The sequence below is a fragment of the Acanthisitta chloris genome, unplaced genomic scaffold, assembly GCF_000695815.1.
Source record: "Acanthisitta chloris isolate BGI_N310 unplaced genomic scaffold, ASM69581v1 scaffold19202, whole genome shotgun sequence".
In the NCBI taxonomy this organism is placed as follows: Eukaryota; Metazoa; Chordata; class Aves; order Passeriformes; family Acanthisittidae; genus Acanthisitta; species Acanthisitta chloris.
In genome coordinates, this window is record NW_008661242.1 from 12,747 (window position 1) to 38,765 (window position 26,019).

The 26,019-nt window shown below is 41.1% G+C and overlaps 1 protein-coding gene across 1 annotated transcript in view; it reads right to left on the reverse strand.

Annotated features, from left to right (window-relative positions):
* Nucleotides 1-6,315: 6,315 nt before the first annotated feature.
* Nucleotides 6,316-26,019, reverse strand: part of LOC103797926 (netrin-4-like) — a 45,118-nt gene continuing 25,414 nt past the window's right edge. Inside the window, exons 4-10 of the mRNA XM_009070163.1 lie at nucleotides 18,106-18,232; nucleotides 17,521-17,709; nucleotides 9,994-10,207; nucleotides 9,319-9,455; nucleotides 8,253-8,321; nucleotides 6,942-7,112; nucleotides 6,316-6,452 (exon numbers count right to left, since the gene is read on the reverse strand). Of these exons, the coding sequence (XP_009068411.1) occupies nucleotides 6,316-6,452; nucleotides 6,942-7,112; nucleotides 8,253-8,321; nucleotides 9,319-9,455; nucleotides 9,994-10,207; nucleotides 17,521-17,709; nucleotides 18,106-18,232 (1,044 nt within the window). The remainder of the gene's footprint in view (nucleotides 6,453-6,941; nucleotides 7,113-8,252; nucleotides 8,322-9,318; nucleotides 9,456-9,993; nucleotides 10,208-17,520; nucleotides 17,710-18,105; nucleotides 18,233-26,019) is intronic.

A 26,019-nucleotide genomic window follows, 5' to 3' on the forward strand; every position in this document is an offset into this window, starting at 1 on the left:
TGAATGCAGTCTAGAGGGAGACGTTTGTCTTGCAGTTCATTCTAAGGATGGTTAGATCTGGGGATCTGGCAGGGCTGTGTCGGAAACAAGATCTATATCCTGTGCAGTTCTGACTGACTGTCCTTGTTACACCTGACAGTGATGTCTCCTGTTCATCTGAGGCAGTTATCTGATCACACGTCAGTGAATCTCATTGAAGAAAGTTGCTTGCTCAATAGGTGGGTTTGTCTTGCAGTTCATTCTAAGGATGGTTAGATCTGGGGATCTGGCAGGGCTGTGTCGGAAACAAGATCTATATCCTGTGCAGTTCTGACTGACTGTCCTTGTTACACCTGACAGTGATGTCTCCTGTTCATCTGAGGCAGTTATCTGATCACACGTCAGTGAATCTCATTGAAGAAAGTTGCTTGCTCAATAGGTGGAACCTACTTTCTTATTCCTAGGGAAGCAAAAAGGATTTTATATGCTTCTTAGACTCTTGTTTTACCTCATTAAAATTCTAGTAGTGTTAGTGTGGGACAGTGTAGAGAAGCTACCAGCAGTTTGTCATTTATTCTTAGTCAGCTCTCTTAATTGGACATGATTTCATTTTGTTGAACAGCAGCCTGTCTGCAGTTGTTTTTCAGCTGCTTTTAACCCCTCTGGAGCTGATACTGAGGCTTGAGAGAAGACCTACCCAACAAAGGAAGAATGGATAAGTGCAGCAGTGATTATAACGCTAATGTGTTTGTTTTTACAGATGGCTTATTACAAATTGGTATTGATGCTCTGTGAGCAGACAGCTCAGGAAGGCCCTGGTATAGCCAAAACAAAGAGCACAGGAGATTTGTAGTGATTGCACATTGCAGATTAACCCAGATACTGCAAAAGTGATGTGAAGGGTACATGGACATAGGATTTGTTGTATCAGGTCTGATAACAGGTCCAGTTGATTTGTTTGCTCCTGAATGTAGCAAGTTCCTTACACCTCCTAAGAAGGTGAAAGCATCCCCTCACAGTGCACTCATTCCCTTCATAGGATGCTGTGTGGGAGAGGGGTGTTTGATGTCTACATCTGTGGTTTCTAGTCTTTTTCATACTGCTATGAGTGTTGCTGTCTCCACCCTGTTCCTTTTGCTTTCTATTTTGTCCCCTTCTCATGCATCCATCAAATGCTAGTATTGCTTCCTTTCCCCCTACAGCCTGTCACATTTCTCCTTACAGCTATTGGCTCTGTTCCCCCAAGGGGCCATCTCTTAATTCTTGCACTCTGCTGAAGAACCTAAACTAATGAACTAGGCTGGATCCAGCCGATTGTCTTCCAATTTGGCCCTTCATGCAACGAACTAAGGTTGGCAGAGTTTGCTAGTGGGGTGCAATGCTTGTTAGCATTTCCTGTGCTGTGTGTGAAGCAGGTGATTTAGAATTAGTCCAGCTGATAACCATTATGTTTTATATTGGGACTGTGTACAGATGTTGTTATGAGTGTTACCTGCACAGTTGATGATTGAAATATCCTCAGTGTTCATGACTTTTCTCATAAAGGCCATGTAACAAAAGAACTGGAGTTAATATTTTCAGAGCTATACTCAGGATTTTCAAATGCAGAAGAGCCAAGAGCCAGAGAATCTGTGCTGCCAGAACTGTGTACTGTACATTGTCCCTTGTTGTCCGTGTTACTTACCCTGAAAGCTCAACAACTGACATAAAGCTGCTATCCAGGAGTCTGTCCAATATACAGGGACAGACTCCTGGATCAAAATTCTCTTTGAAGACTCAGGTCTATGCATATGAAAGTGGTACATCAGAATGTTTCTCATCACTAAGCCACAAGACAAAAGAATGATGGCAATATTTATTGAGGTGCATCTCAGAGGTAGAGTGTTCTCAATAGAAGTATACAGGTAAGGTGAGAACTTGCACAGGACCTCAAAGAGTCCATGGAACTATAATGTAGAGTTGCAAGGGTAAGTCTTTGTAATGCACTGGCTTGATTTTAGGTATGGAGACCACCACAAGCAGATTTCTGTCTACCTGAATTCTGGACATTTATAGGTAGGGCATTTTGCACCTACCTGTCATGCATTTCAGTTTTCATGCCTTGCATCCTACAAGTCAACTCTGTAAAGGAGCAGCTTTAGGACCTGTTAAGTTGTGAGTTTTTTAGGCCTCATTACATCTCAGACCATAAAACTTCATGTGTATATTTCCTATGGGAATTAAGCACCTGCAATACCTGTGTGTAAGACGTTGCAGGACTGGGATTTGAATAGTTATTGGATTAATATGCCACTTACAAAAGAGTTTTGTGTACAAGTACCTGTTTTGTGTTTCTCATCTGTGCATATTCTCACACCAAATACATAGGTTTTGGTAAATTGCTCAGTAGAAAAATAATGTATCATGGTTGCCTTATTAGCTAAATGTTTTTCTCCATGTGCCTGACTGTGCTAACTCTATCAAAGCAAGACCCTGATGTTTGGAATATTTGTGGTTTATTAACTTAGAAAGAATTAATGTGCATGTGGTTTGAGGATTGGATGGATTAAAATTTTAAAAATAGATCCCAAACCTCACATCAATATAAGCATCTGAGTATTTTTAATTGACATTTTAATTAAAAAATAAAAAGTGCTACAACACATAACAAACAACACACTAACTTTTCCAGGTCTAGGGGACTTGAGAGAGCACATCATGTGAATGATATCAATTCAAAAAAAAAGCTTATATCAAGCAGCATGGAAAAATTGTGAGACAAGGTAAATAGTACAAGGAAAACTTATTCTTTAGAGCAGTGAGCTTCTCTCAGAAGAGCAGTGCACAAAGGCTGTGCATAGGTACATTTTCCTTCTTTGCTGCTTGCCAGGAGCAGAAGCTGGAGAAGCATTAATAGAGGTATGTCAATATATTGGAGTTAGGGCTCAGCACTCACAATGACCATTTAATGAACTACTTTGATGCCTGAAGGATCCACATTGCCAGAATGATCACGTATTCAGGGATACACATGCTGCACAGCTGTTACCCACAGCTATGTTGACCTCCAGCAATCCCCAGTTTGCTGCTTTCTGAAAAGTTACATGTGCTTCTGCTTCAAACTATCACCTGCCCTATTAGACATTTTCCACAGCTTTACAGGCTGCTTCTCTTGTGAATAAAGGCTTTTATTTCATCCCTATACAGGATTTCCAAGTGATACACCATTGCTACTGTTTGGTATGTGGTGGCTGCTGCTTGTGAGCTGCCTTGCCTGTTCGGGTGCTGCTGAGTGTTCATGTGTCTGTCTTAGAGACAGGCTCCACTTTACACATAATAAAAGAAGCTGCCCAGCCTCTTTGGATTGGGCAAATTCATCCTTTTCTCCACATTAGTGTTATTACTGTGCCACCTAAGACACACAGTCACAGGGAGGATCACAAGGATATTGTACACAGGTCCAAAAAAAACCCAAGTCTTTTTTGGTACAGGAATACCTTACCTTCTGTGGTTGTTCTTTTAATTTACTTTGTATGACCAGTTTGCTTGTGCTGACAAATATGTAGCAGCTTCTACTAGGAAGTCAGTTGTTTTCTTGCACTGTTTGATGCTCATCTTCATTTCACATACCAGTACACAAGAGAATAACTCTTTTCCTTTCCAAAGTCTCATAGTGCTCAATTTAAACATTCTCATTTCTTCTTTAATCAGTAGCTGTTCTAATTTGATCTATGCAGTTCATTTCTATTTAGATTCTTATTTCCAGACAGGCTACCTGAATTGTAGCACTGCAAAACAAAGATTGCACATGGTGGCTCTGTGCGAGTTGAAACTTCACTCTTACACTTTTCTTCTCTGTGAATTCAGACACCTGATTAGCAGAAGTAGGGATACCAGTAAAGTCAACTTGGACTCAGCTTTAGAGAAAAGTGTGTGAATGTATTGCCTACTTTTGAGAGGTCTGAAATTTGTGACATATTGATGACTCTTGTTTGCATACAACAATGTTTGCATTAATCATTAATCACTGTATTATTGTAGGCCCCAAGGGAACACACCAAGGTATCAATATTCTTGTTCTAAGTTGTATTTATACTAGCAGTAGTTAGTACTGCTTTTAAAAGACCGTATCAAAAAATAACTTTTATCCACAGAAAGGAACTATGCAGATGTTTACCCTCCCCACAAAATCAGCAATCTGGCACAAAAAGTGGAATGGGGAGTTTGCTTTAATATGGTACTGACTATAAACCAACATGGAATAATCTCATTGTCTTTAAATAGGATCCCCTGCAGGTAAAATGGCCTCTGGTGAAAAGCATGTTCCTTAGTTTAGTACTAAACCTACACTTGAATTTCATTTAGTCAGAGAGGCTCTTTGCGAACAGACTGTAAATTCATGTATATGTCTTTATTTTTATTGATATTTGAAAGAGAACTAGTCAATCTTTTTGTTGTGAGACCATTTCTGCAGACAGTAAAGAAAGCAGTTGCTGTGCTCCCAGTTTCAGGAAGCTAACACTTCAAATTAAGCCAAATTCCTTGGTTAAAAAGTGGTTTATTGCGTTAATTAAATGTCTTGTTGGAGATACCACATTGTTAGATACCACTTTAGGTAACAACAAATAAATAATGAAGTGAAGGAGGGAAGGAGGGAAAAGGAGGGAGGAAGAAACACTGTATATACACTATTGGGAAAGAAAGTGAGGCTTTTCTTTTGTAAATATCTGCCTGTCATCCATTTCCAAATGAGCTGAGGACTTTTCTGCTATTTAACCAATGTGAAATTAAAAGTAAAACAGCAATAAATGAAATGAAAGAAGCTGTTTTTCCAGGTTCCCAGTAATAAAGAAAACAAACTGATGGCCCGTGTTGTAGGCTGGGACTTGCATCGTTCTGCATTGGTATTAGGTTTTTCTAGATACTCCGAGTGCCAGTCAGACAGTGCTAAATTAAGATATCTCCTCTTACCTAAGAGCATTCAAAAGTTATAGACCTGGAATTGAATATGCAGAAGTAGCATGTGTGCATGCTTTTTCTCTGTAACCCCCTGAAAGAATAGATTGACTCATTATAGTTTCTGCTTTACTTGAAGAGAATGTGCTCTAAGCAGCTTCATTTGATCATCAGTCTTTGAGCAGGGGACACAGGTCTTGCACTACAATTTCCTCAGAAGACTGTTAGGGAAGGATTTAAGTAGCTACCTCTTGATTACTATAAGGTAGGGTAAAATTGCTTTAGAAAGAATGGTTTTGCATTACAGAACTAATTTTACCTAGAGTGCAGATGTTACCATTTCTGTGGAGGGAGAAAAAATCCTCAGGCACAATGGGAAGGAAGCTGAGCTTCAGTATCTTAGCCTGAAGTGTGACCAAGAGTGATAAAGCAGAAGGAAAGCACCAAGTGCAGTCAAATGCCAGTGGCCTTGAGCACAGCTGGAACAGCCAGGTTGCTCTCAGAACTATAGCCACCTCATTTAATACACAGTCCAGCCAGCACATTTACCTCCTCCTGCTTCTGCTTTGTAGCTTTTGTAGCATTACAGTCTCAACATTAGAGCAGCTGCTAGTTCCTCACATGTTTTGGCTTTTTCCTAGCATTAAGGCTTTTTAGTGATAATCACTGTGAAACCTTTGTGGTGTTACAGACTAAAGTACTACAGCAAAGAGCTGGATTTGGAATAGAGTTTGAGCCAAGGTGGTTTCTGCAGCAGAGCTCAGCACTAAGCATTGATGACAGCAATGCACATCTATAAAGGACATTGTCCCGAGATAAGTCACATGTTTGTTTCTGTTCAGCAATGGGATGATATTTTCTTCTAGAAGGCAACCAGTTATACTGGCATAATCGCAGCCTGATGTGAAATCAGTCTGAGCTCTTTTAAATAAGTATTATTTGATATGCTTGTTTAGTATGATGCCACTTGTAAAAGCTGAAAGAAATCACTGCCTTTTAGTGGTCACTTATAAAGAAAACTACCCCCCAGTAATGAATGCATCATGTAAGCAGTTATTGCATATTAATATCAGGCTCTGAACTGAGATGCTAATCCATAGCTTTAGTTTTGCCTTGTAAAATGATTCTCTGAGTGTGTGGAATCAGGCACAAGTTAAGAACTGTCTTGTAACCTATGTATGATGCACTAGATAATTTTGTATGATAAGGCTGTGCATTTTTTGAACAAAAGTAGTTATGTCCCAAGTTTCCTGTCTGAGCACGTGAAAGGAGAAGGATGGCAGGTCTGCTTTCATCTCTTCAGATAGGAGCATGTTGAATGGAAATGCATGAACTAACTACACCTCTCACTGCTGTGTTACTAGAAGGCAAAGTCCAGCACTGTAACTTCTGAACCAGAAATTACTTGCACCCAGTTCGAAGAATATCTGATACTTGTTTTCCCAAATATGCCTTCCAAGGTTTCACCAGGCTGTTCATGTTCACAAGGAGTTTGCTGGTCCTTGAGTCCTCCTGGCCTGCTATAAGATAGTCAGTACCTAGTTAAAATAAAATTTAAAAAAAGAGGAAAACCTCAATAAACAAATAGAAGAAAACAGAACTAAATTCAGGATTTCTCTATTTCATAAGGATCTGGCATGCAGCACCTTTGCCAGCTTCATCCAAATGGCTGAGCTATGTCTTCAGCCCTATGTTTCTATAGAGGTGCAAAGTAAAACAGGAGAAGTAATAAGGAGGAAAACATCCTGTGATATTTTCCCTCTTCAAATATCTGTTTGGTTTATTTCTCACAAACATTCTTCTAGTCACAAATATTCTAGAAGATCAAAGTCCCTAAAAGTAAAACATTTACAGGAGATTTGAGTTCTTTGGTAAAATTTGTTCTCTGACAAGAAAATTCTTGTTACCATAGCTGTATATTGACTCCTCTTTGGTGTGGGTTTGCTCAGGAAGGCTGATCATACCTGATGTTCATAAGGAATTGTCACCACTGTTTACCAAGCAACTAGTGAGCATTTTGTCCTTACCAGGATTGAGAATGGGACATGTACAGCCCCTGTTGGTCCAGGATTCTGGGTAAATGCTTCTGTTGCTCCGAGCAATTTTCACTTTGCCTGATTTCAGGACCTTCTTCACTTTCACAACAACTTCTGCATGAGTCCCTTTGTCATGAGCAGATAGGATTCTTGCTTTTATTACTGCCAGAAAACATATCAGGATAGAGTGCAACAATGAACTTCTTAACGAATTTTGGTTTATGCTGCTAAAAGGCAGAATTTTAACACCTTGAAAGAAGACATGAAAAAAACCAAAACTGCAGTTGTACAGAAAGTACAATGCATTTCCATTTCACTTGTGGTTCTTACAAATAAATTTTCTTCTCCAAAACCTAGATTTTTCTTCTGAAGTAGTTAACTCATCCTTTCACCATGTTATCTAGCAGCTACTTTTTAATTTGTTGATGTCAAACACCTGAAAAATCATAGGAAAGCACTTGTATGTATAGATAGGAAGGGTGAAAAACTTGAATCAGCATCTACCAGTCTGATTTTAAGGTCAATGATTCTAGGCTTTATATTTTCCACTTTGAAAACCTGTTTTGGGCTTTAACACTGGCCTCTCAAGGATTTTGTCATGTGGGAAGGGACTGTCTACTCTACAGGAAGGAAGTCAGGAGGTTTCCCATCAGACTGCGTGCATGTCACGTGGCCAAAATTCCATGATTGCATAAACCAGAAAAAGTATTTTTGTTTTGTGGTCCAACATCTGGTTGCCATGATAAATTTCAGTTCCTTTTAATTTAATAGGGTCCCATAAATTTTTGGCAGGGTAGCCTCACCAAGACCAGCCCCACAAGCAGGATTTGTTGTGTCATGGCACAAGCACATCAAAACTTTGGATCCCAGAGCTTTCCTTTTTTGCTTCATGTGATGGCATGATCAGGTGTTCGTAAACAACAATATTAAATACATTACTGGTAAACAATCATGGCCATTTGAACCTGCATAATGACAGGTAAGGGCAGTTTAGATGTGAGGTTTTCATAATTTATTCTTGATGTAGAGGCCAACCACTCCACTGACTTAGAATTCTAGCACTCCTCTTGTAAAGGAGGAAGCTAACTGGGTGAGAAGGAGACACCATGGAGCCTTGCATGAAAAGTGCTTTTCAGTCCTGATCAGAAGTTGGACGTGTCATTAGACAAAAAAAGGCAGAAGAAACCTCTCATATCATGACTTAACCAATCCTGTCATTTTTCATAGTATCAGCTAACAACATGCATATAGAGAAAGAACATTGTGAAGTTATCATACCTTGGGGGCATGTTACTCACTTACCATAGGCATATTTCATTTGGCAGAAGTCAGTGACACTTCCAAGCACCTTTTCTTTGCACACACACTTTTCTAGCAGGGAAACCCCAGAAGACCAAGGGTTGGAGAAGAGCCAGGAGATGAGAGAGAAAAGAAGAATGAGAATCCTCAGTAGAAAGTTAGATGTCTACAGTTCCCATAATCCATATGGACCTTAGGAGGAAGTTTGAGGGAGCTCAGTTGTTTGCAAAACTGTTTCTTGTTACATGATACATTAATTCTACTGAAATCTGACCAGTGCTGTCAAGTAAAATGCAGTCTGCATGAGGTCTATTGTACAGTTAATAGACTCATCCAAATGAAGAGACTTGTAAGAATCAGATCCAGGTGTAAATCATGTTCAATCCCATAACCTAAGAAATTCTGATCCTTCCTGGTATTAAGGCAATACCTGTCTCAGAAAAGTCATGCTATGCAGCAAGTGGCACTGTTACCTCTGGGGCTTACCAAGCCACCAATGATGCTAAGTGCTGATCTTTACAGGGCAGGCAAAACTGAGAACTATTGAAATATTAAAGGTCCCACTTCATTCCTACTTACTTTGTAACTTGAACTGGATACAGTATACTTTACTTTCTCTCCTGAACTGTTGTGCTGTGAGGAATATCTTACTCTTAAAACCACTTGCATTCCACCCCAGAGGTAGTGCATTTCAGGGATGGCTGACACAAACTTCTTACAAACAGGATTTGAAGTTCTGAACAGGAACCAAATACCTGAGAAGGAGCTGTGTAAAATCATGAACATTATGACCATAATTACAACTACAAAAGGAGAGTATTTTGTCCACATAATCTTATTCATGACATACCAGTTTCCACAACCAAAGGTTGATCCTACAGCTGGCTTGGAAAATAGCAATGCAAGTATGATAACCTATGTAGCTCAGATTAACAGATATTGCCAGCAGATGGGGGACCAGGCAAGCTGGAAATGAGTGGAGGAGTTCCAGCCAGGGTGAAGAAAATAAAGAAAAATAAAAACACTTCACTGGGTGAAGTTACAAATGTTCCCGAACTCTGGGTTGTACCTGGGTGCCTCAGTGCAGAAAATCCTTGCTCGTGGTCATTCCATTTCCACTCCTCTTCACTCTCGTTGGTTGAGGTTTGCACAGGGTCAGGGATTTGTCCCCCGATGGGGATGTTAAAGAATGGCTCACTGTCATAGCTGGGGAGACACATAAAACAGGACACTTGGTTAGGACATGAGATAGGTGGGAAACAGGTGATGGCACTGGGACCTGAGGACAGCTGCAGGAGCTGTAGAACTGCATTGGCTCAGCAAATCACAGGATTTCTGCACTGATTAATGCCTGTCTGAGGTACAGATGCCTGTCCTCAAGAAACAAGAGGAAGACTTTGTCATTCATTGTACCCTGGGCACAGATGAGAGGCAAGCTCTCCAGACTCTTCCATCTCTTTCCAAAGCAGACATGTATCTGAACATTCTGTACATATTGCCATGAGGTTGTGGAATTGCCTAGCATTACTGCAAAGAGCCATCATTTCAAGATTGCCTTGGATAACACAGTGGACTTAAAAGTGTGTCAGACCAAATGTAGTCTAAGAAACCTTTTATGATTTACTGCCACCTTTTCAAAGGATTGGGCACCCACCAATTACTGTCATTGCTGCACTATTTGCTAGTCTTTGTCTCATTTCACAGAATCCCATCTCAAAGTGAACCCAAAGGAGGAAATCTTTACCCATTGAAACAGTTCCCAGTGTGCTGGTCGCAGCCTCTGGCACAGTCACAAGGGCGACAGCCGTTTTCTCCGAAGCCCCAGTAGCCCACGAGACATCTGTCACAGCTGGGTCCTGCCACACCTGGCTTGCAGTAGCAGAATCCTGTCCGGGGGTGACATCTCCAGCTGCTGCCGAATGTGGCGTTGGCTGAACCCATTGGCTGGCAGGCACAAGCTATGGAGATGCAGCAAGAGGTGACTCAGATTATGTGCCCAGGGCTTACCTGGTTAAGTGACATTTTTGCAAGGCTGATAAACTTGTACCCTCCTCCTTGTGCTCAGTATGTTTAAGTCGGAACTGCTAAACATTGCATTTCAGTCCGTATTCACAATATTACTGTTGTTTATTTTTAACTCATGAAACACAGCAGAACAAGTACAACTGTGTATGAAAGTCAGATCTCTCTGCTACACACATTTTGACCACACAGGGTTTTCATGCAGTACCAGGAAACCTCCACTGTGTGTTTATTTTTAAAGGGTCTTGAAGGTGATTCACTTTTAAAGTGTTTTACAGAGATTCACTAGCATGAACAAGGTTAAAAATGATAGTTATTGCCTACATTGTCTTTCCTGAAAACACAGAGATCACAAAGCTACTGTTTTCTCTGGAACTGGATGCAGCTTATACAGGTGGTTCAGATGACCTGAAACATATTTTTTATTTCTACCTCCAAAGAGTGCACAAATTTCCTTCAGCGTGAGTTCTAAGGGACACATCTCACCATGCAGTACTGTATGTGTGTAAAGAAGCTGATGAACTTTTTTTTTACAAATACATGAGCAGATTTCTTACAAGGAAGGCAAACAGAATGAGAGAAGGCATATAAACTCGTTAGACATTTTACATGTAGCTGAAGGTGAACAAATAGGAGGACAAACCCCCAAATCTTTCTAACGCTGTTGCCAGTTTGACACTGAGCTTGGCAGCTGAAGGCAACTTGTCAGTAAGATAGTTGCAGCTCTGTGGGCAACTCTGCTTCCACAGACAATAAATTGTCATAGTCCCACACCAGAGAGGATCAGGAGTGATAGACAGAGTGGTGCAAAGCCAACCCATTGACTCCTCTCCATCAGGGCAGAGACTAGTGAGATGATCAAGCCTTGTGCCAGCAGCTCTGCAGAGGTAAAATACAAGCAATAAACAACCCTACTCGTTTCTGATATTCAAACAAGTTTGATTGGAACGAGAGCTGAACTCCGGGCCTTCATATTTCAGCTCTTTTCTGTACTAACAAAGCAGTGTGCCCTGGCTTTTGCTTGTGGCAGGAACTGAAAAGGTAATGGATCACTACTCCATCCATCTGGAAGAGGGCAGAAATAAAAGTCTTGTGGTTAATACTCGCTTTAACAGAGATTTCCAGTTAAATGTTGGATACCCAAGGTGTTTGGATAACTTGGATCAGGGGACAGCCTTCTGGATGCTTATCTGAACCAAACACGATCTCCAAAGCTTTTGAAGTTTGCCTATCATTGATTCTGATCAAACTACTTTTCTTCATGAGCTCACAGTTAAGAGACCAAATGAACACTCCGATTCCACACATCATTTTCCAAGGGGATGGGGCAACTGTATGACTATAAAGAGTTTAAAGTGTAGCAGGGACAGATTCACTTTCATCTGCAACCTCATATCTGATGCTCAAGTAAAGAAAATACCGTTTGAAAATAGTACAAGAAAAAGGGTGAGCAATTTTGTTGCAAGGGCTTTTCTCTTATGATCTGCTTACCATATAGTTATTTTTTTCACCATGCCCTGTGTTCTTTATGCCAATAATCTTAATAATATTATTACACTGCTGTAGACGGATCCTGGTCCGTTGTTTTCAGGGGACACTAGCACAATAGCCTAAGGACAGAAAAGAAGCGTGCTGTCATGGGCAGTGTACTCAGCACAATGAGCTGGTTGGCGGATGGCAGCAGGCTTGCCTGTTTGCCACAAAGCAGTCTTGACTTTGGGAGCAAACCCAGGGATTGTGCTGTCAGTTCTGGAGAGCAGGTGTAACAGTGAAGTGCTCATTAGCACTGACAGTTTCAAAGGCAAAATCTGATTTTTTTGCTGCTAAACTTGATAGCTTTTTGTGCCCTGATTTTTGCAAGGCCAACTATATCACCCTAAAAAAAGAGACAGTTTATCAGTCACTGAAAAACATGGATGTCATAGATTTGGGGACGAGGAGGGGAAACACACTATTCCTTTATGGCAGACAGGTCTGAGCTACAAGGAGTAAGAGGCTGGCAGCATCTGAGTTGGCTTGAATCCAAGTTTGTTTTCACTGTAATAGCCCTGTATGTAGGATCTACCTGCAGAGTTTTCACCTAAAATGTCTTATATTTCTGCCAGTTCTGTGTTTGTCTTTATCCCTATCTTATTTCATCAGTTGGGTGAATCATTCACATCATTAGACTAACTATCCCCAACTAAGAATGGATCCCAATTCAGGAAGATGAGACCTTCTCCCATCCTATCCCTAAGAGAAAGTATTGCAGCACAGTAACTGACAGCATTCGTGAAAGCTGATGAGGAGGCAGGAAAAAAAGTGTCTTTTTTTATATTCTGAGGCTACAGTTCAGGAAAACTAATGTTCGCAGATGAACTGTCAGGCATATTCCCCAGTCAGAAACTGGGACAGCTTCTGGTGGATCAGAAAGCAAGCTGAATCAATAAATGTACAACACTTTCAGATGAGTTATACAAGTGGCTTGCAAATGCTTTACTCAGTCTGCGTTTATTTAGCATTTCAGCTTGGGTGGGTACATTGTCTGGCTTCCAGGGTGTTACGGCCAAAATCCCAGTTGTGCATCTAAGGTAACTCCTAAAATAAGAGCCCACATGTCACATGCTGAAGGGGCAGCTGTGGGTGACTGGGTTTTATCTGTTTAACAGTACCAGAGATTTGCAGATAAACCTCACAATTAAAGAAACATAAAAGCAAGTTTCCAAAACCTCACCCTTTCACATTTTCCAATATTTGATAACACTTTTCCTGATGATTTTTGCTTCTTTTCTCTTGGCAAACCGTACTTTTCTCTCCATCTGCCTCCCTGTCTAACAAAACATGAGCCGATGTGACAATGGCCTTGTTTGTCAAAGGCATCATCAATTATGTTAGGGACGGTGTGCAGACAGTTCTGGCTCAGAGTTGGCTGATTTCTTGGGGTTCTCCCCTTGATAGTAGTGTAATGAAAAATTTCATCATTGTACTTTAGAATTGGCTATCAGTCAGAAAGTATCACTAAGCATCCCCTTGCCTTTGAGTCTTGCTCCCATACTAAGTTTTTGTCAGAAACTACTGTAAAAGGGAGGAGACAAGAAATAATGAAAAATGAATAATTCATACAGCAATCTCCACTCGAGTCCTTAATAAATCTGTCTGCCCTCAGCACAGCTGTCCTTGCCATGTAATTAGACACAGATGTAAAATATAATATTGGTTGTAACAATATGCTCCCAGCTTGCAGGAAAATAGCAAGTGCTCCAAGTAATTCAATGGCCTGTGAGGTATCTTGCCTTAAACCTGTGTCTAATAATGCTGCATAAGAGCAACCAATGAGCAGACTTTGGCTATTCTATAAAAAACAGGCAAAATGAAAAATCAAACAAAGTCTTTTGAATCTGAAATATATACATGTGCATCTTTGGAGCATATGACCAAACCAGGGCAATTTTGAAAGCATGTCAGGTATAGGGATTGACTGCCAATGATGTTTCTTCAATGAAGGAAATAAGATAGACAGCTCTGTGTGTGGTCAGGGCTGATTAAGACAGACTTTGAACCAAGATGTGATGAGGCCTTTGTGATATTAGAATTAAAAGTTCACTCCCCCTGCTCAGAAGTAAAAGGATGGGAAGCAGAGCCTTTCAGACCATGTGTGTGCATGTGCGTCTGGGCACGTTTTAATTTTCAACCCTTGTTCTTTGAGTAAAAAAGCTTGTTTTACTGGAGACCCTTTTTAATGGGTCTACATGCCTGCATTATTTTTAAGCTAAGCAAAGAGTGAGTACAAAAGATGGTGCCATTTCAGAAGGATCCCTTAAGCCTCCAAATAAGCCACAGGAAAGAGCCAAGGATACAGCAGCTTTTCTAACCATTGGTTAGGAAATGATTAGGCTTCCGAGTCAAAGCTCCCATATGAGTCTATATCTAAACTACTTAATCCTGTGTTGTCACCCCCAATAACAGGCAGGTGTGTGCCTTGCTCTGGGCCTCTTTTCATGCCTTTCTTTTTTTTTTCAATATAGATCTAAGCAGTGTCAAAACAAGGCTCAGCACATGACCTGGCTCTCATTCATCCCAGCTGCTAGGAACAGGAGAAGCAAAGGGATCAGAGGCAAACTACCTCTGCAGACAAAAAGGAATAGCAGATTCACACTTACATATCAAATTTCAACAGGGTGGTTTTTTTTTTTTACTAAGGGAATGTCTTTGCAGTCTCACACTGGAGGGTCAGCAAAGAGTGGTTTAGATAGTGCCAGGAGATCCAATTGTTATACAACTCTTTTTTCCTAGCAGATTAAGAGAGAATGTTGTTCATTATTATGACTAATGCTTAAAGACTCTTTCTGGGCCTAGGCAGTGTCCTGTTAACTTTCTGGGAGCCTGAGGGGGATGTCACAGCTGAACCTAGACTTTGCTCTGGATGGCAGAGCACTCTTCAAGCGTGCTTTCTCAAAGGGATTAATACAGCATTTCATTCAGCTTTTTCATCAGATTTCCTTTCCCAGCTCAGTATCTACTGTACACAAGGGTCAAGTTTTGATCTCCCATTGAGGGTTTTTTTCCCTCTGTGTTCAAAATGGGAAGCTGAGCACCAGGTTGCTCTCACCAAAACCATCCATTCAGTCTGCTGTTTGCAGTTTATTACTGCTTTTCAACACTTGCTCAGTGGGTGGGTTTTTCATTTGGTGTTGTTAATCTGGCACTGTCTGCATGATTTTCTCAAAGTGAGATGATGCCTTGGAATTGGTACATTTAAATCCTAAAAACCATTCTAATCCAGAAGTGGCAGCTCTTCTCGTTATGATCAGCAGGCTGAGGTATGAGAAAAAAATGTACCTTGTAGTCTAATTATCTAATTTCTTGAATATGCTCAAAACAGTAACCTTTTTTACTGAGTAGCCAGAATTATTTTTAGGGTCATACAGCCTGAATAACTTACTCAGACCACATCAGATAACGTTTACTAGCAATGCAAGTTTTGCAACCTAAGGATAGAGAAGAGGGCCTCCATTATACATCCTGCATGAGGAGCTGATGATGGTCCTGGAGGTTAAACCTTCCCTCTATTAACCACCTCCCTCAGAGGTTTCTCTTAACTCTGTAGTTATATCTAGTGTACCTTCTATTTCCACAGAGATACAAGTATCATGCACACAACTGCTGTAAAAGTTGATGCTTTCTGGAGTGAACTGCAATACCCTTTCCTTATGTCTTGATATGGCAAGCATTCATGCATGCCTTTACACATCTGGAAAAGATCCCATTGACTGGAATCATGCACAGATAGGGTCATGCTTACCTCTGCAATAATGCTGGATCAAACTCATTAGATTCATCTCAACCAACAGAAACTCTAATGCAGCCTAGTGATCCAGAAGTCAAGGAAATAGATACACTCTGGAGGGCAATTCAGTTCATCTATCTCAGGCATCTACCTTAGACTGCAATAAATAATTCCCCAGAGGTCCCACTATTTCTCCAGTGACTGTACAGGGAGCCTAGAAAAGACATATAACTTTCAGGTGGCTAAAGCAGGATGGCAGATATCTAGGCCTGAGTGTGCAAGTCAGAGTGGAGACAATGGCATTTGGGGCCTTCCACTGGCAGCAGCATGTTCCCAGGTGAAAAGAACATTATTGTGCTTGACTGGCACGACTGGAATAAAGCTCTTTCAACAAGGTAAATTTCTGAACAGTTTTTCTTTTGCTATGCAGAGTATTGGCAGGGGGTACTGAGAGACCTGTAACCAGACCAGACAAAAGAGGCAGAGGTAGAGTCAAGGTCTGATTTCATCCAGGCAGACTGTTCTAGGGTTTCCACACAGATAGGCTGTATTTTCAAACAATGTTTTTTCCTCTTCGCTGCTCTCCAGTGCTCCTTGACTTTAGCAGTTATCTAGTATTACACATGATGTGGGTTACTACACCATCACCCTGCTGTTCAATACAAGAGTTCATACACAGATTCTTTCAGGTACTATGAGATTGAAAGCTAATCTTCTGGCACAACAATTTGTTCTCATTACAATATTACCCCGTAGCAAATCTGCTCAGAGTAGAAACAGGACTCAAAAGGGGCCATGACAGAACACTATGGGATACAGGGTGAGTGAGATAAGCTCACCCTCAGCCCTGTCTGCTGATCAATGTTCTGTCATGAGCATCATGACATTGAAAAGAAGGGTTGGGTGGAAGCAATCTGTGCTGTCACCAAGTTCCAGTGGGAAGAATGCAAAAAACCAGAAACATTGGATATGTTGGGCACGAAGTTTAAGCAATATCACAGGCCACATGGTCCTAGGGAGGGGAGTGTTGTAACACGAGTCTTTGAGAGGAATCATGTTGAAGAACATTAAAAAGGGTCAGGAAAGCTTCAAAAGCACATGATGTCAGCAGGCATGAGGTTAGATGACAGAGGATGAAGTTCTCTGTGCTGGCAACTGATATCTGAGCTATGGGAAAGGAAAACAAAAGGGAAAAATGAAATTATGTCTATTGTTGGAAACAGCAACCTCCCAAATAGATGCCAGATGGAATCAGATGTGTGAAGCCTGGCAGGATACTTGGGAAATGTTTACACTAAGTAAAGGAGATGTGGGCTGTTTTCCAGACGGGCTGGGTGCAAACTACCTTGATCCAGAGGTTGTACACCCTCTTCGTGCAACCATTAGTGCCTCTATGCCTGAGTCACTTCCTAACACATTCTGCTGAAGTGTTAATGATGCAATTAATTTGGGCAGAGCACCCCATAATACAGCAGTAGAATCCAGAGATAAGTCTGACTGAGCTCTGATGTATTTGTTCTCAAGTGAATGTGCATGGCCCCATGCTTCCTGCATCTCCTGCATCTGTTGCTATATGTATTTATGTGCACAGATGTTGCATAATGAAATGGAATTTAACAATAGCTTGCACACAGCCACACACAGTCTTGACAGATGCAGAAACAGGTAAATAAAATGTGTCTCACGAAGAAAGGAACCATGTTAGTTTGAATTCAAACACAAGAAGAATGTATCTTTCCCCACAAGGCAAAGCATTTGGAAAATATGCGATACCAGGAGTAGAAATACATACAAAAAAATCAGGATGATCAGGTTTGTTCAAAAAACTGTAGTGTGGGAAAAGAATTCAAAGAAAAGACAGTAATACTCATGAGTTACCTCTACAGGAGTTATTGATTCTATACAAATTGTTTCATTCTTTTAATCATTTTTTTTAATGATTCTTCCACCATTTGTCTTCACCACACTAACATAGGCACTTACGTTTGCAGACCTGTGCAGAGGACATGGGTTTCCCCCTGTCTCGGTAGTACCCTGGTTTGCACCTCTGGCACCGATGTCCCTCCGTGTTGTGCTTGCAGTTGTCACAGACTCCTCCACTGCGTTTTCCTGATGCCAGCCAAACACTCAGGTCAAAATGGCAACTGTCAGCATGGTTGTGACACCGACACTCTGGGCAGGACAGGAGAGTATCTTTCAGGCTTATATAATAGACATAACAATACTACTCAAATGGCATCATTTTCCTGGTATGATTTTCCTGCCCTATCTGATGATACCGTAAGCCTTGCACAAAACCTTGAAATGTTAAAATGTGTGAGGGGGTGTAACTACATGAAAACCAGATTTCTGGCTTGTAAATACTACTTCCCAATAGCTCCATTGGGCCAGCTGTAGAAAAACAACATGCATGCTGAAGTTTTCCATCAATGACCAGCAATTTATTCCCAGTTTCTGTAATGGCACCATTAGTGTAAATTGACAGAAGTCTTTGTTAGGGAGCTTTGCCTGCTGGCATGGTGAGTGCTCATGCTGAAAGCCTGGATCAGTAACCTCACTTCCACTTACTTCTGCATTCATTTGGGGCCCCTGTTTTTCCATCTCCTGGCTTCCAAGGCTGATCATTGTACAGAGGAGCACATTTCTCACAGTGGTCTCCTGCCGTGTTGTGTCTGCACATACACTTCCCATGGACCTGTCAGGGAAAAGAGAATACAGTCAAATAGCTACAAGCAAGAACATGGTGAAGTGCCCAACAGCCTCATGAGGAAGTGCCCAACAGCCTCATGAGGAGGTGGGACTTCTCCTGCACAATTCCCACACAGCTGCCTGGCTCTCTTAGGAAACCCACAGAGCCTGGAGCTTAAATGTGTGGTTTATCTCTTCACACAGTTATGATGTAGAATTTTTCCTCTGTTTTCCAAAATGCACATAGCAACTATTTCTTTTTAACTCTCCAGTTGGTTGTTTTACTTCTACATTGATGAACAACCTCTAGACTCTTAAAACTGGATAAGCTAACACAGTTTATTTTGGTTTACAAGTTCAGGGCAAGAGCATGCAAAGAGCCTGAGCAGTTGCCTTCAGGAGTGTCAAATACACTGTGGTCTAGCAGAGCTGAACCACAGGAGAGCACAGTCTAACAGAGGATCCTGGACCCTGTCTTGTTTGACATTAACAGTGGTCTGCAAGAGAGAGTGAATATAGGGAAATGAAATCACCATGAATTACTAAAATTAACACATTATCCTGGACCTCCTAGCACAGTTAAAAGTGTAGCAAAAGTATTAAAACTGGGAAAATACCAACCAGTATTCCCACAGAAAAGCAATCCAAAGCACACATTCTGTGAGAGGAAAGCACTGATGTTTGAAGAAACTTAGGTACAGTAGACACCAGCCTACATATTAATATATATATATATTTAGTTAGCAGAAAAGGCCCAGTAAAATTTTGGGCCATGTAACTTAAGAACACTGTAACTCCAGTAGACAGTAAATTGTCCCTGCAATGCTGTGCTCAGTTTTGAACATCTTATTGCCAAATAAATGAGGAGTTGGAAGATGTTCAACAAAACTGAGCAAAAACTGGCATGGCTGAAGAGTGGGGCTGATCTACAAGCCCTAAATACATAAGCCCATCTAAGCTAAGAAACCACACTTTGCCAAATATTTGAGGGGAAACAAAGAAAGTGCAAAAAGTCTTGACTAAAACTGGCTGTATCTATTTGCTTGAACAGTTAGTTGAAAAAAAGAACTTGCTTCCTTTGTACTTATGTGCCTTAACTGAAATGCAATTATGATTTTTATTCTTAGAGATATTCTAATATATGTCAGATTTGGAATCAGGTACTCACACCAGAAATGTGACCTGAGCTAGTCCAGCCTTCAAATGGAAAGTTACTATTGAAACTAGTTCTGTTCTCAAGTGATTTTACACACCAGGAACATAGCAGCCAGTTCCACTACACACTGTGATTTGGTGCACAAGGTTCTGGAATCATAGAATCATAGAATTTCAGGAGTTGGAATGGACCTTACAGATCATCTAGTCCCAACCTCCCTGCCAAGGGCAACCACTAGACCAGGTTGCTCGAGCCCAATCTGGCTTTGAACACTGCCAGGATTGCAGTATCCACTACCTCCCTGGGAAACATGTGTCTCACCACCCTCACAGGAAAACACTTTTTCCTAATATCTAGCCTAAATTTCCCCTCCTTCAATTTGAATCTGTTACCCATTGTCCTATCACTACAATTCCTAACCAAGGGTCCCTCTCCTGCTCCCCTGTAGGCCCTTCAGATACTGAAAGGTTGCTATGAGGTCTCCACTCAACCTTCTCTTCTCCAGGCTGAACAACCCCAATAATCAAACAGTAATATCAAGCCACATCCAAGAAGGGCCTTACAGGAGGGTTCTATGTTGTTGGTTTTTTGGGTTTGTTGTGGTGGGTTTTTTTTAATAAAGAAACAGGATTCCAGTATCTGTTTGCAATGCCTCAGAGAAAGGATTTCCCAGAAAAATTATCTGAGGAAACACCCAACACAGGGAGTGGGAGAAAGGGAAAGGAGGTACCATACATCATGTGCTAGATTTACCACAAGAGAAGCTGCCAATTAGTGGTATGTATTTCACATGCAAGGAGACACTTGTAGTAGAGCAGGAATTGCACAGAACCTGGGGACTTAGACCCCTGTCCCTCCATGCACTGCTGAGGACACTGAGCTCTGTAACCACTGGCACAGCTCTGACCCATTGCACATTACACAAAAAACAGAGGCTGAAATTTCATTTTGACTGGGGTGTGAATTGACTCTAATCCTTTAATCTCACCACAAATGTGAGTTAGGTTTTTCCATAGTCTTTCCTGAAAGTCAGACTCTCCCTTTGCAGCCTCCCCTTCCCCCACCTCACATAGCAGGTAGCTTGGGGTCAAGCTAAAGATGAAAAGAAGAAGTTAAGAAGAGCAATTGCACGAATGCTCTCCCCTGCCCCCAAACTCGTGTCCCTGCAGCAATTTGCTGTCCACTCCCCTGGTTTCTAATCCTCCCAGAGCAGAGCTGTGATGCAGCTCGCAGAAGGGACAGGCTGCAGCTGATGCCATGGCCCTCCATGGCCAGCTGGCAGTTTGCTGCCGCTCGGAGCGCTTGGCTGGCTCCTCACGGAACACTGAGCACAGATTCAGGGTGTGTGTCTGTCAGGGCTCAGCACCAGCAAACCTCAGGAGGATATGGCATGCAGCACATTACGTGGTGCCTCTCCAGACCATTGCACAAGAAAGTCATCCATGTCCAAAGCACTAAATAGATGGCAAATTACAGAGATGAAAATACTAACGAGCAAGTGTTGTGCTTCTCCCTCTTTGGGTTTGGCATTGCAGGCTCTAAGTTCTTCCCTGTGGACACAGGGGCTGCTTTTCAGAAGACAGAGAACAGAGAAAAGGGCCAGGAGTGAGAAAAGATCAAATGAGCCTGATCCAGAATCATATAGATTTTAACATCTCCAAACTTCAGGCTCCACATGAACTTTATAGCTCATTCCAAAATGGGTCAGAACCAAAATCATGGATCTGCTCACTTCTTAGGAAAATGGAAGTGCATTTTAATGCAAAATCTCTAAGTTGGCTCAGTAGTTTGTTGGGTTTTTTTAAATATATACAAAACCTGTGCATGCACTATCTTATTAATTAATTATTATTAATTAATTTTACATGAAAAAATGCTAAGACTGTACAGTTGGGAAATGGCAGAATTAAACAATGCAATCCTGTTGTAGCCTTGAATTACATGATCAAATATTCATTATTCCACAAGACCCTGTGCTTACAGTGCACAGCACAGATGGTGTGAACACTCATGAACAATTATTCAGAAAATAAACAGGAAAAGTCAGTGAGAAAGGAAGAGTCCAGTTGTTGTTTGGAAAGTAGCTGCATTGGTTTGCTCATTGCTCACTGGTTTGTTGTCAGCTGTAGTATGTGGATGCTGTTGTAGCTTGTGGCATGTTGTGAGCAGACAAGGCACAGAGGAAGCTTCCTGACTGTGTTCCCTGCTATGGACCATGTACCAGGTACCAGTGGAAGGATGACTTGATTAGACAAAAGGCTTGAAAAGCCAAGCAGACAGCCAACAGGAGAGTCATTGAGCAGGCAGAAGGAAACTTGGAAACAGGCATGGAACTTCTTTAAAAAGTGTTAGACCTGAGGCCTAAGCTTTTTTTTGTATAGATTTAAGAGCAAGGAAAAGAGAATTGATTGGTATAGGTGCAAAGGTAAACAATAATGGAAGAGTAAGCAAGTCTGCCGTGTGTCATCTGTGGATACCTCATGGAAGATTTTTTTTCCATGGACAGTAATCTCTGACAGTATTCGTAGGTGAAGCAGCCAAGGAAGAAAGTGCAATGAATCACAGAAAGGATGTGGATAGGAGAAGACAGCAGAGATGAACAACTCACATGGAATACACACAAGAAGGTGACTCATGGATGTAAGTTGTCACTGCAGAAAGACTGGTTAATGCAGGAGAAATTGAGCTATGGAAGAGGCTGTTACACTTAAGAATGAGGTGAAATAAGTGTAGGTGAGGTGGCTGCAAGTAATGACACAAACAATTTGCTCTGTTAGAGGAAGAGATAGGAGAGACAGCCAGAGACTAAAGTCCAGGAAGGAACAAGAATGAAATACAGGATGCTGTCAGATAAAATAGGAAATGGGATATCTGCCTAGGGAAGGGAGAATGTGAGAACTGCACTCAGGACCAGCACAAAGAGAGCAGGCATGTCCCTGAGTTGTTATTCATTCCTGAAGTAAGTCCACATCCTCACAAAATCAGGTCCCAAAACCCAGGAAATTGAGTTCTCTACTAAACGTAGGACCTCAGGATGCACTGGATCTCACCAGAGCACAAAGATTATCATGCCATCAATTAGGAAACTAGGCAGTTTTCAGCTGAAGTCCTATGGGTTTATATGTATTCATATAAATGTATTGGTACAGCAGAAGGATCAATTCCAATAATTTAGCTCAACCTGCTACACTAAGCCATGAATTTAATCCAGTAGTTCCTCCATGGACCTCTGTACCTGCTGTTCAATATATAACCAAGAGTGTAGAACCATATCCTGTTTTATACTACAGTTCCAAGAAATTACATGATACTCACCTTTGACTGCACAATGTTGCTTCACCTGAATTCTGATCTGCAGCTGAGTGGAAATTTTTCACCTGTTTGTCCTGCAATTTTTTTATTTTTTTTAAGGCTCTGTTCAGCTTCGTATACCTGAAGCCTCTTGCTTTCTCTCTGCCCATTTACTTTTCTTTACCTTTTGTCCTTTCAGTAAATGTTGTAGTTGTTACTTTTTCTCCTAGGCTATTCTCAGTCTTCTTGGGGGCTTTTTATTTCCTAATGAATGAAGGTTAAATTTGGAAGCCTTCCAGATCAGAGCAACTGCTGCTGATTCAGAGAAAATGTCTGTCTTTGGACTCTGTATTCACTTTCGAATGTTGCCAATGAAATTCTGGATACAGCAGTTTGCAGTGACATCAGAGGCTAGTTCCTTACCTGCTTGTAGGAAGATGACTCTTTCGGGGTCATTTTGAGTGGTTAAACAAAACAGTGTCTGCTATTCTGCTTTATTTCTCTTACAGTTCAAGTGGGCTCTGTGCTCACTCCAAATGAAGAGACATATCCATGTGGATTTATAATAAATCCTTCAATATCAGGTTCTGAGGAGAGCACATATAAATTGTAGGAGGTCAAATAAAAAATTTCCTTCAACTTTTTCAAATTCACAAGGACCTAAAACAATGGGTGACTTGGGAGGAAGTCCCAGATTCCAGTGCCTGCTATGAGTAGATTGACAGTTCAGATTCCTGCTCTGATCCAGAATTTAAAAAGCCATTATTTTCCTATGTCACTTGCTGGTTATGGGAAAAGGTCTAATAAGCACATGTGCCTGAAAGCTATTACACATTTAGGTGTTTTCTGAGGGAACTGAATTTCTGGCTCATACTTGGCCACTTTGGTAAATAACGTGTGAGGGAATTTGACAGGGATAAGTAGAGCTGGGACACTTGTGGCAAGGCCACCTGAGCCCATGCAGCAGTGAGTGAGTGAATGAGCTGCCACTGGTTCCAAATTCACTGAATAGGTAATGGTGGAGAAAAATCAGTAATAGTGTTTAGCTGAATATTCAGACTGGCATCACTAAGAGCTTTGTGAACAGTAACAAAGAACAGGATAAATAGACTGGAAGAGGTACAAAAGTCATGCTTTATGTGAAGGAATATGACTCAGCCTGTGACAGTTTCAAGACACAACTCCATCCTTTGCCTGAACTCACCTCCATCCCTCTTGACACACACACACCTGGCTGTGCCTCAGTCCATATGTCATTCTGCTTTCTTAGTGTTTTCTTTCTGAATTCTAGCTTGGTTTTTATTGATTTTGGGGGTAAACTGTCCTCTTACTTTTGCCTACAGTGCCAAAACCCCCATTATCAATCTACCACAAACTGCACACAAATAAGAGCTGTCAGCCTGAAAGGCACAATCTGAGTTACAGCCATCACCAGCTCTTGGTGAGTGTCTTAAGAACAGAGGAAGCAGAGAGGGGAATGAGGCTCAGTATTTTAGCAGGTCAATGCCTGAATCACAGCACAATGAGTAAATATCACTGTTCAGATCTCCTGAAAGTGAGTGGCACAAGTAAGATTGGTTTTGTTCAAGGCTTTGCTCCTGATGCCACTGGGCAGTCTGGCCTGACTGCCAACCTTTGCTGCAGAATGACCCAGAATTAATTTTCAAGGGAGAAAATAATAGGAGAAGCTTTAGATTCTGATATATGGAGATGAATTTGTGGATTTACAGAGCATTAGCACATTGTGAGAAGTTCAGAGAAGTTTGGACGTGACCTGTTCACTCAACAGGACAAATAATTCTATTCATTTTGTAATAAGTCTGGCTAACTCCCATGACTGTCTCAACTCATCCTGATTTCTACTGGTTAATCCACAGTGGCTGTAGGGGCGTGTGAGAGAAAATCTACTCCCAAAGTGGATCTGTGAGTTCTTCTATGAATTTTTACCTCTATATTGAGTGAATTTGGCAGCAGGCACAGCTCTCATTCAAGTGAAATTATGTTGAGTAATGGAACAGATGAAGCCAAGACAAAAATAGTTTCCTGCAACTTCTCTGCAAATGGGCTGCAACTTGCAGAGTAGGGGAAGGGCAGGTCTGAAAGATGCACAGGACCAGCTAAATTTATAAGGAATCTGGGAAAGGAGAAAAAGAGCAAGAAAGTCCATGATTCAGAAAAACACTTGTGCACAGCAAGGAAAGGATTCTAAATGCCTGAAGGGTGCAATGCTAATCCCCAGGACCCTTCCAACACAGTAAGTGAACCAAGGCAAGGAAATATTTGTAGGATTTTATAACACTTGTACTGAGTAAGATGGAATTTTTTTAGAATCCTGTGCAAAATGTCTCCATATTTTTGTGTACACTTGCTGCTAAAATATTAAAATGCAAACTCTGTGCACCCACAAGGTACAACTCTAGAAAGATTTGCTTAAATTTCTGGGGAAGAGTGAACTGGCTGAAAGGCCTTGAAAATCCTTGGTAAAAGACTGGAAACTTTTGTTCTAGTAACACATAGGTGAGCTGAGGACAGAACCAATGTAACAGTCTATTCAGTCCCAACAGAGCTTAGAAACACAAGGACTGAATGCACGAGGCCAAATGCAGCAGCTCCTGTGATTGTCACATCACAGCAGGTCCTTAGTGTTGGTAGCTTTGTAAAATTCAACTTAGAGAGACAGAACAGTGTATATTGCATAGAGTTTAAATGAAAGAACCTCAAAAACATGCTGTACTATAGGACACCAGAGAGGTCTTGGTAGCAAGTGGTGGCTGATAGCTGTGGGATGAAACAATTGCTGTGCTCTCTTAGACACACACAGAGACTCTTGTAGCTTTAATGTGAAAAACAATCCTTAAATGAACTACAAGGTGTATTTTATCAGCCTTAAAATATATTTAGAAGTGTTTCTAATCAAATGTTTCTACTAGCAGGGTTATTATGGTTCTTTCACAGAGATAAAACTAGCAGAGAACATCATTCAAGTGACTGTAACAACATAACTCACTATTAATTACAGCAGTAAAGCAATAAAATTAATATATGTTTAAATAGCTCACCCACAGCCAGTGCTTTTAAGAAAAGCTGTGTTTAAAGGCCAATAATGTCAGCTAGGAAATTGTTTGTTCCTCCAGCCCACAAAATAAGAGATGATTTCCTACAAGTAAGATGAATATCTGCATGGGTGGATCCACACTGAGCCCTGAGTCAGAAAAGCTTTTAGACATGTGTTTAAACACTGTTCCTGAATAGGCATGTTTTTCTGATTTGGATTTCAGCAGCAGTGAAAGACATTTCCACAACAATAATAAAATATAGGAAAAAATGTGTTGACTTTATGAGTGCAG